Genomic DNA, 14,348 nt, shown 5'->3' on the forward strand with positions numbered 1-14,348 from the left:
AAGACAAAATTAGTTAAAATGCAGAAATTTGTTTTCTTCCATGTATTTTACCTTGAAAGTATTTCCTTCAGGATCCACCATCTCACAAATAGTGCTGGAAGTGTGTTTCATAATGTACCTCCCTGCTTGTTTCTCCTCGTTCTTGCTGACGAAATCATAAACTTCATGGGTATAAATTGCTGAGCAATCTTCATCAATGAAAAGAGAGCCTGTCTTGATGGGTAAAACCTATGACAGCAAAAAGGAAGAGGTTCAGTTGAAAGATGAAAACTTTAGTTTAGAGGTACCATGAAAATGAATAATAGACACAAATCAAGAGGAGATCTTTCAGACCTTTAATACTGAATCATCCAATTTAGAGGAACTAAAGGGACAGAAAGAAAGAAGATGAGGTCTGGGAGGTAGACTGACCTTAGTCTCTGTAATATTTTACTTCAGGAAATTTAAGACTGTGATTTAAACATACTACACAGTTGTGAGTAAATATTTAAATATTGGCAGAGGATGAAAGGGATAGAGTCATAGGATTTGTGAAGTCTATAAAGAAGGGAGTTAAAATAGTCAAGGTGAGAGCTGCTAATGGCAGAGAACTTGGAACACAAAACTAAAATTTCACTGTCACAAACTAAAAATAATTCCCACCTGATACGTTCCCTGTGGCTTTGCTAGAATAGATGTTCCATCTCCAAAGATGGTACAACAGGTACCATCCTCACAATTTGTTATAACAGTAGCAAACTCAGGATTCTCTACTCGCACACACTTCACCTTCTTTGGGGTGGTTTTTGAGGGTTCATCTAAGAATTAATACAGAACAATGATACAGGAGCACATGAATCACGGAAATGTCTTAAGATTCAATTTGCTTTTTCTCTCATAGTGCTAGATCCTTATCTCCTCAGTACAAGACTCTCATAAACTTCATGGTATCCTTTATCACATAATTTTATGTGATTTTATAAATTTTACATAATTTATGTAAACAACACACAACACAATTCTGGACAGTGCACTCAATACAGGAAAATTCAACACCAAAAACTTTTGTAGCCATCTGTGACTGGCCAGAAAAGTACACTCTAAAGTATCAAGTATGCTACTAATCGTAATGATCTGGACATTTGTAACATACAAGTTGGATCACTGAAATTCTTTGTGCCTGTAATACAAGCTCAAAGACGTGAAGAAATTCCTATTAAATCTTGGAAAACAAATCAAACAGGTATTTTAATCTGGTCATTGACTTCCCATTGAAGAGACAGATCAGTTCAAAGTTGTTTTGATTTTTAAAATCCCACAGGGAGACGATGTTCCTGAACATTATCTGTTAACTCAATAACGCTCTTTTCCCACAGAACCAGAACTTCCCACTGTGTTTGAACAGTACAGACGCCTACACAGTAAAAGTACACTTCATGTTAATTAAGGAGGACAGGACTTGTCTAGCAAGTGAACGAAGAATATGGAATACAACACCAGCCAGAATAAACACAGATGACCACTAGCCCCACTTATTTCAGGGAAATATAAGTTTTACTTTTCTAGGCATGGCCTTTTCCACAGCCATATCCAGATATTCAGTATCTCCAAGGCTGGCGAGTCCATGGCTTCCATGGAAAATATAAGGATGCCCTGGTCATTATATATACTTCTTCAGTTAAGACTCAAATCATCTTGCTTGCTAATATTAGGGCAGATGGAGAGAGGGCAATGGACAACTAGAACTGTGGTCTCATGATAAAGGAGGACCATGTAATTATATATATGAAAAGAAGGAAATTTGCTTGCTTGCAACAGTACAATTTTTGCACTGAATAGGAGACAAACTAAGCCTGGACTGTACTAGTGGCTGTGTTATCTAGGCTATAGGTATAAGGTACAAGCTGCCTTTAGTATGTATTTTGACAATTTTCTGCTTCACAAGATATAGCAGAGGTAAGTGCTCCCCATTTGATTTTACCTGTTTCCTCACCACCATCTGGTACAAAACGGCATTCACATTTTTTATAAAAAGTTGTGATCCTGGTACCATCAGCATGATCTACTACTCTGCTACCATCCAGCTTCTCAACAATTATCACTTCATCATCTCGTACAGTCATAACCTGAAAGAATGAAGAAACATTCATTTATATTAGCACTGTGATACTTGTAACAGCAACAACAATAAAAGGCATCAGGCACTGAAACTCTGAAGAAGCTAGACTACTGCAACTTCATCTGTTTCAGAGACTGAGGAATCACATTTTCTTCAAAATCTATAACTTTGCCTTTGTAACAGAGTAATAAATATAACAAATAATAATTTGTTTTCAAATCGTACAACTTATATGATGGCAGCCCTGTGTCTTGGCTTAGTAGACAGTGCTATAATAACACAAAAGCAGTTATACCGTCTCATCAGCTGGGTCTGTTGCCTGATACATGAAGAGCGGCTTCAGATCCATTCTCTTTCCACCCTCAGTGCCCACTTGAATGCCTAATGGAGTTGTTGTTATCCAGGTTCCTGCCTTAGGTTCCTCAGAATTAACCAGATCCTGAACAGTATTTTCAAACAACTCATCCTTGGTTGGGTGTGACATAATGCTTTTGCCACTGTGTTTTCCTGCAGAAATAAAAAATTTTTGTATCAGACTTGGTATTCTCTAAGGCAAAAGATAAAATCATTGTGAGGATTGGTTTTGACAGAATTGAAAGAAGAACTATTTAACAGGCTAGAAAAAAAATTACAACTCCTGTTACTTAGAGGCACGCTCCTGAACTAACCTTATTTAATGTTTCCTTAAGAACACAGAAAAGGTAAAAAGCATGCCAATGAAATCTGATTATGACAAGACTTTGGAAGGTCCTATCAGTGCAAAAGAAAATCTGAACGAATTACAAAAAAAAAAAAGGAGCCAAAATTGTCCCATGAGCTTGAAGATTAAAGTGATAGGAATTTGATATAGCTTATTAGAATGAAATCTAATGTGAAGAATAATAAAAATGATTTCTGTTTCAGCTAAGCTTGTAACAGTAGAAGAAAAGAAAGACCTGGAGGCATCATCCATGCAGAATGATTACAAGTTATCAGTGTGAAAATATAGTGACCAAAAAGGCCAACACAATTCTATGGTGCATCAGAAGAAAAGGGATGGAAATTCCATTATGAAAGGGAATTGGAGAGATCTTATTAAGAATGTTATAGAGAATTCAGGTCTCTCATATGCAGGAAAAGAAGTTTAAACTAAGTGTAGGTAAAAGACAACAGCATAGTTCAGAGAGCAGTCTAGAAGATTTACAGTATGTATCTAGCAAAAAACCCACCCAAAATACAAAAAGAGATGAAACTATTCACTACAAATTTGTCATGAATAAGAAGTGGAGAGGAAAGGTGGGGAAGGTGGAAAAGTGATAAATAAAGGATAAGGAAGAAAGGATATACACTCATTCCACATACCGAGAATGCATATTAGAAGATGGTTTGTCAGAATTGTTCTCAAACATCTTTCCAGTTACCCTAAGGAATATCCTAAGAACAAGGACTGGACTTGACTCAAAAAGTCTCTTTTTGAGACCCTTTTCTTTTTGGCAGCAATTTTTATTCAGATACTTTCAATAAATTACAAGTTAATATGACAGGTCATAATTGTTTTGTGTACTGAGCAGCACTGATGGATATCTCAAACTACACTCTGACGTACGAAGTAAACATTTATTTGGCTCTTTCTCAGCCAAAGAAAATAAGGTAAGAGTGGCTATATTCCCACCAACCACAAGTCCATACAACCAGTTGATAATGACCAATCGTAGGTGCCTTGGAATACACAGAATCACAGAATATGCCGAGTTGAAAGGGACCCACAAGGATCATCAAGTCCAACTCAGTCCTGCACAGGAAAAATACAGTATCCTCTGTGAGTGAAGCATTACTTAATATTAAGACTAAAATTGTGTAACACAAAAGTAAGGTTTTAACACTATTGTAGTTACAAGGATTTCTCTTAAAAGATTTTGTGTTCAGTCACTGATACCAATGTATCAGAGTGTATTTACTTATTAGAGTCCTAGCACGATGGAAGAAAAAGAAATCTGGAGTTAGACAGAAATTATTTGCTATGAAGGTAACATAACAGTGTGCAGAAGCTGAGTACAGATAAAATTGCATTTTCATACTGGCAGAATTTTCAGACTAAAGAAATATGTCCTTTAACTATCATCAGCCCTGCTAACTTACATCTATCCAAAACCCAAAAAATATTACCTTTCTTAATCCTGGTCTCATGTAAAAGCTCTGATTCTGGTAATGGTTGTATGTTATCTGGAATTGTAGACGGTGGTAGGACAGGACCAGAGTCGGGACTCCTACTCACTGTGCCATCAGCAAACAGAATCTACAGAAATCAAGGACATCCTAAAGGTTAAAATCAATTCAAACATTGCTAGAAAATCTTAAAGAATGTGTCACAAATGCAATAGTCACTAGAATGCTGTGGGTGATGGAGGGGAAAAAAGTGAAAGCTCTCAGAATGAATACAAGAAATAAAGAAGCTATCTTAAAAAGCATGAATAAAATAGACTTTTTCAGTTGGAAGGGACCTTAAATGATCATCCAGTCCAGCTGCCTGACCCCTTCAGGGCTGACCAAGTTAAAGCATGTTGTTAAGGGCACTGACCAAATGGCTCTTAAACACTGACAGGCTTGTGACATTCACCTCCCCTCTAGGAAGCCTGTTCCACTGTCTGACCACCCTCTCGGGTAAAGAAATGCTTCCTAATGCCCAGTTCAAACCTTCCCTGGAGCAGCTTTGAGCCATTGCCATATGTCCTATCAACAGGTCCCAGGGAGAGAGGATCATCACCTCCCTCTCCACTTACCCTGTCAGGGAGCTGCAGAGAGTGACAAGGTTGATCCTCAGCCTCGGTCTCTCCAAAGCAGACAAGCCCAGAGCCATCAGCTGCTCCTCACAGGACACACCTGCCAGCCCTTCCACCAGCTTTGTTGCGCTCCTCTGGGAGCATTCAAGGACCTTCACATCCCTCTGGGTCTCAGAACTGCACCCAGCAGTCCGTGTGAGGCCACACCAATGCTGAGCACAATGGGATGTTCCTCTCCCTCTCACAGGCTCATGATGCCGTGTTTGATGCTCCCCAGGACGTGGTTTGCCCTCTGGGCTGCCTGGGCACACACTGCTGACTCACATTGAGCTGCTGCCCACCAACATCCCCAGGGCCTGCTCTGCGGGGCACTCTCCAGCCACTCCTCTCCTCATTTATACCTGTGCCTGGTGTTACTTGTCCCACTTGTAGGATCCAAAATTTGGACTTGTTAAATTTCATCACATTAGTCATTGCCCAAAGGAGTGCTAATTGCTGTAGTTCACATATGCAATTAATGTGGACTCTATTTAGCAACAAACAAGGTGTAAAAATAAACAGTAAAGATTATTCTTTGACTAAATAGTCAAAGGTTAATGACTTTTTTTTTGGTAGCAGTGATAATGCATCTGTATTGACATATTGATCTGCACTAAGGTATTCCACATGCCTAGGACTAATGTTAATTTTTTAGCCATCAAGATAGCTAACAAAAGGAAGTCTTGGTTATTTATCTACTTATAGCTGTTTTCTGAGACATATTGTCCGTTACACTCAACCCTTGACATGCATGTTCTCGGTGTGTCAGATAAAGCCACCCTAACCGTCCCTGAATTAATTTATAAATACAGTACAATGTAGAAAATAAATGGACAACATATAGAAACAACTCTTGAGATTATTACTGGAAGGAATTAACCACTCCTTCTTTTTTCAGTGCTTATCATAAATAATATATTCTTGATGACTCACAGACATTAAGTTAATATTAAAAAGGAAGTACTCATAATCTGTTTATACAGAGACTACTCTAAAATCATGCTAGACACATAAGATCTACATTTTTCTATCAGGAGACAATATGTTGAGAATATATAGACATACAGGAGCTAGCTTCTTTGCATACTTCTGAAATGGTTATGTTTCTCAGAAATCCTGGCTGAATGATTTAGCATATAATGTAATGGTAACAAATGGTAACAAATGGTAAATAACTTATACTTGGAGTTGTGGTCTTGTGGTGGGGAGAAAAAAAAGTGTTTTTTCCCTCTGGAGTTTAAAAAAAATGGTAACCCCCGAGGGGGTGGTGTCTCTCTTGGTGTTGACCCAATCAGTGCTCCTGCAAAATTAAAACGTATCACACCAAACCGGAAAAGAAGGATGATGAGGTAGTTGAAGAGGAGAGTGGCCATGTTCTGAAGCCACGAGGAGAAGGGGTAGGAGCCCCGCTGGGGGGCCATGGCCCCCCAGCCCCCTGGCTAGGCTCATAGAAACTCAGAAACAGTGTTAAACTGGACCGAGGTCTGTAACTGAGAAGCTGGGAGTCTTTCTCCACTGCGAGTGGGCAGCAGGAATGGTGGCAGAGACAGCAGTGAACAGAGGCTGTGGCAGAAAGCCAAGAGATAAGAATAAGCAGCAAAGCCAGCATGCAGCCAAGCAAGAAGACACAGAGATGTCGGATGGAGAGGGAGAGAACTAAGCTCTACAGACACAGTTTTGGGAGTTTTGGGGTAAGAACTGAACCAAAAACCCCCAAAACCCCTTTTGAGAAACCTCCTAGAGAGGAGGGGTGGTGGACTCCCACTTGAGGGGAGTCTTGGAATGCAGCAGTACTGGAGAGGAGCTGAGAAGCTCAAGACGTCCTGGAAGCTGTACCAGGATGGCCAGATGGAATGCGGGGGAAGTAGCCTGCCCCCCCTCCTGCTGCTGCCAAGCTGGCAGCCTGAGATAGAGCACAGGAGCTCTGGTAGAACTCTTGAGGCAAAGGCTTTCAACTGAAAGCTGCCTGAGACGTTCTGACTCAGAGGTAAACCCCCTGAGGAAAGGGACCGTCACGAAGACCCCTGTACTTCGCGATATGACGTGGTGAAGCAAGCCTGTCCCTGCAACCGCGGTCCATGGAAGAGAAACCTTTGCTTGGAGTCGAAGGGCTCAGAGGGGTGAGAGAAGACCCCCTTGTGTGTATTGGAAGGAGATCCAACTACAACTGCTGCATTGATGAGGAGAGACTGCTGCCCTGAAGGTGGAAAGGATCTTTCCTTCTTCCCTCCTGGACTTTTATTGGAGGGAGAAGAGATTTGATCCAATGTAAATACTGATTTATCATAGGAGAGATAGTTAAGATTATGTATATGATGTCATCATGGCCAGTCTTCGCGAACGAAGATTTGGGAAAGGTCGTTAACCCTTCGAGCCTGCGCAGTGGATTTTTTAGGTGAGACACAGCGTGCGCTGAACTGAGCCCACCCTTTAATCCTAAGGTTCATCTGCTGGGGCCGAGCAAGCTTGGACAGTGGCAGTGAGGTCCTCAGGTTGTAGGTTTGTTTAGAGTGACCTTCTCTTAGATGGATTGCCTTACAGGGCTGATGAGCTCCATCTGCCCGGGGAAGTCCCCTGACCGGGAATCGAACCCCGGCCGCGGTGGTGAGAGTGCCGCATCCTAACCACTAGACCACCAGGGGGCCCCATGTATATGATGTATTATAATATTTATTTGTGTTGTGATTGTAATATAATCCCCTTCCCCCCATATTGAGTCTTGTGTTGTGTCTGGAAAACCCATCTCACACTGGGGGGAGATGTGGGAGGGGGGCTTGGACTCGGGAATTGGATTTTGGAGGTCTCAAACCACCACAGGTCTACTTAGACAGAAAAAAATCCAAGAAATAAGGAATTATTTTGATACTTTCTGAATCAAAATAGATGACTCTTCTTTTCATCTGTTTTCTAACTACGTGTAGTGTCTTAGACTTTGAAAAAAAAGTGGCTTGTAGATTAATTACAGTATTTGCAAAGATGGTATCTAGCCTATAGCACCTAAAATGTACCAGAATTCTAGGCAACCTAAATATATGTAAACGAAGCAGGTACTTCGATATATAGGAACATAAAGTCTTTTTTTCCTGAAAATTTAGGATACCTAAAGGTGTCTGCAGGACTGAAGAACAGTTCAGGTCTTTTCTGGATCCCACATGACTGTTCAGACTGAAAAAATACATGGATATTTTCATATTGCCAAAAACCCCAAACTAATCCACACTTTGGATGCTTAAGTCCAGGAATTTAGTTCTCAAAACCCTATTCAGCAATTTCCTAATTCCAAAGTTGCCTAAAATCTTCATATGCCTAAAATTTTCATATTTAAACCTCCCTATGTGCCTTAAGTTCTGACACTGACCAAAGCAAAGAGCATTTTAGTCTTGATGTGGCTGCATAACTCAGTAGTTACTTCATTCCTTCATCTAAAATCTGGACACTTCTCTATTTCAGTAGATGAGCACACATTTAAGGGTAATCACACACACAAGCTGCTTACAATGAATTCTACTAAATATACCTGGGTAGATCCATCCATCAGGTACTTCATGACAGTTCCTTGACTAGTGATGACTCTTGACACCTCTTGTTCTGTTTGCCTTGCCACAGGTGTATAAAGCTGAGAGTTCTTTACCTTTTGGGGATAACTCTGTCTAACCAGAATTTCCAGAGTAGGCTGCTTGGCCTTTTTTCTTTCAGTGTCTTTGTGCTCTATTTCATCTTCTGAAACCTCATGCTCCTTCTCTCCACTTTCCATAACCTCTTCCTCCTTTGCTTCATCTGCTTTGGCCTCACTTTCCTTAACCTCTTCCTCCTTTGCTTCATCTGCTTTGGCCTCATTTTCCTTAACCTCTTCCTCCTTTGCTTCATCTGCTTTGGCCTCACTTTCCTTTACCACCTCTTTCTCTGCTTCAGTGGTAGTGGCTTCATCTTTCAAATCTGAAAACAAACTTTGCATTACTTAATACTGCATAGCACACATTCAAAAAGGGCTAAACAGCCAGCATCATGGTGTCTACAGAAGGTATGCAATTCCAGGTGAGTAAGACTAACCCTCCTTGGCTTACTTGGTCATCCACAGAGTAAGAGACAGACTCCAAATTCAGAGAAAAATTCAAAACAGTCACCTACTCAGAAATTCTACATCCTCCTGTGAAGGTGGCTGTCTTTCCAAATGAAAGCAAGGGAAATATGAAGATGGATTTATTATGGATGCTGAACTTTTGGAAGACTCACATTAGGTGAGAGGAACTTCCTAACTGCCATAAAGGTGAAAAAAAGTTACTGAGTTTCACCAAGTTTGAATTTGTATAGAAACCTAAGTTATATATTTTGTCTACTTGAACAAGTTAGTTTTTTAGCTTAAATTGTGGCAGTGTGTTGAATATACCAACAGGTATAATTATGGTAATTGTGTCAAGAGACTACATGTATGTGTTTGTAATTCCTCTGTTCACCTCAATTATTCAGCATTTCATCTTATGCTCCTTGCCAAACTATGTATATTTGAAAACCCTCTATATGTTCTTTACTTCATACCAGATTAGTCAGAGCACATTTTCTGGGTTGTACAAATTTTTTGTACAGAGGTATTAAATCACATCTGTATGTGACTGTATTTAAAACTGACTAGATGACAAAAAAAATCACATTTGTCTGCTTCAAAACCTAATGGCATGACTGAAAACCCCTAAGATTTACTAGAGTTTACAGCATGCAAAAATTAACCTCATGCTGATTTTCAAAAACGGTAGAAAATAGAAGTATTGCAGAAGGACATGTTAGGCACAGAAACCTCTAAGTATTTATATACCACATCAGTCTGCTAAAGGAAATTCAGTAAGGGCAGAAAGGCTTATTATGAGTGTCTCCTGTCTATGTACTGGATGGCCTAAATCAAAGGACTTCTGTGAAACAATTCCTGTTTGAAACTGATTGTATCTTTTAGAAAGGCAACAAAAAACCTGATTGTAAAATATCCAGTAGCAGAGAGTCATTCATAGCCTGGGTTAGTTTTGTTAATCATTCTTACCATTAATAAATGAGTATATCTTAAATCTAGTATAAAGTACTACTTTTCAGTTTCAAGCCCCTGAAAACTGTAATACTTTTATATGCCGTGTTTACAAGCTATCACCAAAATTCTCTTTCCTTGTACTTCCAGGCTGGCACCAGTTACCCCTTTGACCTTTTCTTTGGTCACTAAATTGAGTTCTCTGGTGAAATGAGCTCACTATAAGATACATCTTCTGATGCTTTAATCATTCTTGTCACTCTTCCCCAAAATATTAAAATTTTGTCTTGTGAACTTAAGTACATACACTTCCAAAGGAGGTGCAGATACAGACAACGTAACTATCTTCCTGCTATTACTCAAGATTCCTCAATATATACGCATTTATTAACTGCATTAGATAATTTTTCTTTAGTATTCTATTTTACATGCATATTCAGCTGATTATCCAACATGACTCGCAAGGGCATTTTAGGGTTACTGCTTCCCTGCCCTTAATTTTTTATGTCCAACAACTTGTGATGCTAGATTTTATATTTGTTTGAAAAAAACCCACACTATTTATGTTGCAAATACTATTAAAACAGACATTATGACAGACTTAGCATGTTAAAAAAATCATAGTTACATCTAAATCCGCTAATGAAGAAATAAATAGTTTTAACTTCTTTTAAATTCCTTACTTTGCAGTGGTTCAGAAAACTAACCTTCAAAGCTTTCACCAAGGAAACTTAATACAAGTCCATTGGGACAGGAGACATTCAAACTCGGAAAAGCAAGAACATCTGATATCTCTTGTATTTGGGGAGCTGGTTCTTCCATTTCTATCTACAGAATGAAACATGAATTAGTTTTATTCCACCTTTTAAAAGAGTAAAGAAAAAAATTAGACCACAGATTTCAGTTGTAACAATATATTGTTTAAAAAATGTGCTGTCTACCACTTATTTAGCATTTTGAGTGTTTTTAGACTCTGAAGTGGAAACATTAGGTTATTTTATTTGATTATGCTCTCTTCTTTCATTCACCTTGAAGAACAACTCTTCCTAAGTTTATTCATTTTACTGAGTCATTTTGCTATCTTATGCATAGCATCAAGATGGGATGACAATAAACAGATAATGTGAAGCAGAAGAGTGTGAAATAATTACTGAAGTTGCATATCACCTATTTTACCCATAATCATTAAAAGGGCACAAAAGGTTAGCAGAGCTGTATTTCCAATCTGCTGCAAATACAGCACTGACTCACGAAGGGGACAGGAAGGAAGGTTTGACAGTCAAAATGTGTAATTCTCTTTGCACTGCTCTGCAGTGGAAACTCTTCTGATGACTAGAAAAGATGAGGTTGACCTAAGGAATGTCTGAAGGCCCTGGAACACTTGTGAAAAAATATAACAACAGATTCTTAAATGTCATCCCCTCAAAAACCTATGTGACAATGGACTACACTGTGCCAGCAGTCATAAGATGAAAACAGTTTTGGATTGCAGACAGAGGTAACAGAGAGAATTTGTCCTGGTATTACCCCATATACTTGCTTTTTAGAAATATAACTATAGGGGGGAAAAGGTAGATATTTTTCCACGTGTTTTTCAGCATAAAGAATGTCATACATTTGTGATTACTTTACATAATATTACTGGGTAATAAAGCCTACTCTCGATACCCTAAGATTGTAGTCACAGGATCATGAGGTAGAAGTTACAGAACAGGACACAAATAACACTCAGTTGTCATCTACTTCTCCTTGTTTTAATGGTAAAAAACCCAGAGAACTTCTAATGTAAGCTATTTAAAAAATTTCCAGGGTTGGAGGTTTCCTGGTAAACTGTTCCAGTACTTTACCTTGATTAACCTTACTGACATTTTTGTCCTGGGTAACCTGAATAAATATTAGAGAAAAGTAGTTTACTTCTGATTATTTCTGCTGATTATACGGGCTAGCATAAGAGATGATGGTGTCCTTTTAGCTCTTTACAGAAGAAGGCTATTCTGTCTCTCAACTCTAGATCAAACAAACCCAAACCAAATCTTTTAAACTTTTCCCACCAGTCAAGTTTTCTAGACCTCTAATCCTCATGCTTTCCTTAAAACTCTCAGTGTGGCCCGTATTTTTCTTGCAGTGTAGTATCCGGAACTGGACACAATACTTCAACCGAGGCCCTACCACACCTGAGTGGAAAATAACTTCACATATTTAGCAGGCTATACTCCCCTTTATTCACCTCAATGTGGTCTTTGCCTTTCTCACAGAAGATGGCATTGTTGACTTATGCATAGCCTGTGATCCATGGCAACTCTCAGACCTTTCGCTATAGAACTGTGCAGTGGGTTTCTGTGACTGGGTTTTAGTAGCGGGGGTGGTGGGAGGGGTACAGGGGAGGTTTCTGTCAGAAGCTGCTAGAAGCTTCTCTGTCCAGTGGAGCCAATGCCAGCTAGCTCCAGGATGGAATTCCTGCTGCTGGCCAAGGCCAAGCCAATCAGGAGTGATACTAATGCCTCCGTGATAACATATTTAAGAACAGAAGGTTGTGGCGCAGAAAGAATTCCAGCCAGGGAAGAGCGGAGTGAGAACATGGTAACAACAATGCAGACACCAAGGTCAGTGCAGAAGGAGGGGGAGGAGGTGCTCCAGGCAGGGGAGCTGAGGCCCCTGCAGCCCGTGATGCAGACCATGGTGGGGCAGCTGTGCCCCTGCAGCCCACGGAGGACCATTGGGGTGCAGAGACCCACCTGCAGCCCCTGGAGGAGCCCATGCTGGAGCAGGTGGATGCATGAAGGAGGTTGTGACCCCGTGGGAGGCCCAAGATGGAGCAGGGTCCTGCCAGAGACTTGCAGCCCATGGAGAGGGAAGCCCACGGTGGAGCAGGTTTTTCCTGGGTAGGACTTGTGGCCCTGTGGGGGACCCATGCCAGTACAGCTCATCTGTGAAGGACTGCACCCCATGGAGGAGTGACCCACAGGACAGCAGTTTGGGAAGAACTATTGCCCATGGGATGGACTCGCTGGAGAGGTGCATCAAGGACTGTCTCCCACGGGAAGGACCCCACAGGAGCATGGGAAGGACTCCTCTCTTTGAGCAGTGGCAGAAACAACAGCTGATTGTAACCCTCATTTCCCGTCCACCTGCACTGCTGGGGAGGAGGAGGGAGAACATGGAAGGAAGGAGGGGTGGAGGGAAGGTGTTTTTAAGATTGTTTTATTTCTCACTCTTTGGCTCTTATCTTGTTAGTAACAAATTTAAATAATATCCCCACTTTGAGTCTGTTTTGCCCATGAAGGTAATCAGTAACTGACCTCTCCCAGCTGTAATCTCAACTCATGAATCCTTAGCTGGTTTTTCCTTTTTTTCTGTCCTCTGTTAAGTTGCAGAGGGAGAGTGAGAGAGTGGCTTTAGTGGGTACCTGGTGTCTGGCCAGGGTTAACCCACTACAAACTGACAGAACTGTTATCCATTCTGTAGATACATGTTCATTATTTATATGTAATTGTAGAACCTACCACTTTGATTCTTATTGAATTGCATTCCATTTTACAGACTGTGTCCATGTGAATTTATCAAGTCCGTTTTGGATTCTAATCCTGTTCTCCAAAATACTTGCAGACTCACAGACAGGTGCTGTAAGCACTAATATGGGAACTCTTTATCTGAAGTAATTCTAAACCAAATAGTTAAAAGCCTTTTGGCTTAGAAGTCCTCCTGACCGATTTTTAACGATAGGACTATTTGTTTCTATAGGTTTCATTTCTGCCACATAATTACTGTATGTTATACTGAGTGCTGGCAACTCCTTATATCACTTCCCATGCTCATGCTCTTTAAATAACTAGCTACACTTTTGAAATTAGGTAAGAAGCACTTTTTGTGGATATGCACAGAATCCATGTTGAAACAAGAGGAACAGCATTATTTCATCCACTAGATATTAGATACTATTTCACAACAGAAATTCAGAATCTGCTTTTAAAATGTCATTCATCCTATCCAAAACCTGCACTGTGACAGAAGTACTTCACTTACAGGCAAAAGTAAATTCCTCAAATTGCCGGTCCCTGGCTTGTTATTGGCTGCTAAGACCAAATTACAGAGCAAGGTTTTGAAAAACTGTCTCCACTAATTTACTGTTTGGTTAGACTTTCCAACACAGGTTTTGGAAAGCACAGAAAAATTCTGCTTGTTTAAACTAAAAATTCAGCAGTTCTTGTGAATGAGATATTAATAACCATTGAATGGTTTGGGTGGAAAGGACCTTAAGGACCATCACATTCCAACCTCCCTGCCATGGACAGGGACACCTTTCACTAGATCAGGTTGCTCAAAGCCCCATCCAACCTCGCCTTGAACACTTCCAGGGATGGGGCATCAACAACTTCTCTAGGCAACCTGTTCCAGTGCCTCACCAGCTCTCTCAATCTGTCTTTGCAGGAGAGGTGCTCCA

At 40.3% G+C, this 14,348-nt stretch overlaps 1 protein-coding gene across 7 annotated transcripts in view; it reads right to left on the reverse strand.

Moving 5' to 3' along the window:
- The window catches only part of SPAG17 (sperm associated antigen 17), a 98,065-nt gene that overhangs the window by 20,725 nt on the left and 62,992 nt on the right, over positions 1-14,348 (reverse strand). For 6 of the 7 annotated variants that reach the window (XM_017814734.1, XM_017814736.1, XM_017814735.1 and 3 more), the window contains 7 exons: positions 10,615-10,735; positions 8,414-8,832; positions 4,244-4,373; positions 2,394-2,605; positions 1,961-2,105; positions 643-797; positions 52-228 (listed from right to left, as the gene is read on the reverse strand). In XM_017814734.1, coding sequence (XP_017670223.1) covers positions 52-228; positions 643-797; positions 1,961-2,105; positions 2,394-2,605; positions 4,244-4,373; positions 8,414-8,832; positions 10,615-10,735 — 1,359 coding nt within the window. The remainder of the gene's footprint in view (positions 1-51; positions 229-642; positions 798-1,960; positions 2,106-2,393; positions 2,606-4,243; positions 4,374-8,413; positions 8,833-10,614; positions 10,736-14,348) is intronic. The other variant, XM_017814737.1, reaches the window with a different exon arrangement.

Source organism: Lepidothrix coronata, unplaced genomic scaffold (genome assembly GCF_001604755.1).
Source record: "Lepidothrix coronata isolate B3197 unplaced genomic scaffold, Lepidothrix_coronata-1.0 Scaffold46, whole genome shotgun sequence".
Lineage (NCBI taxonomy): Eukaryota > Metazoa > Chordata > Aves > Passeriformes > Pipridae > Lepidothrix > Lepidothrix coronata.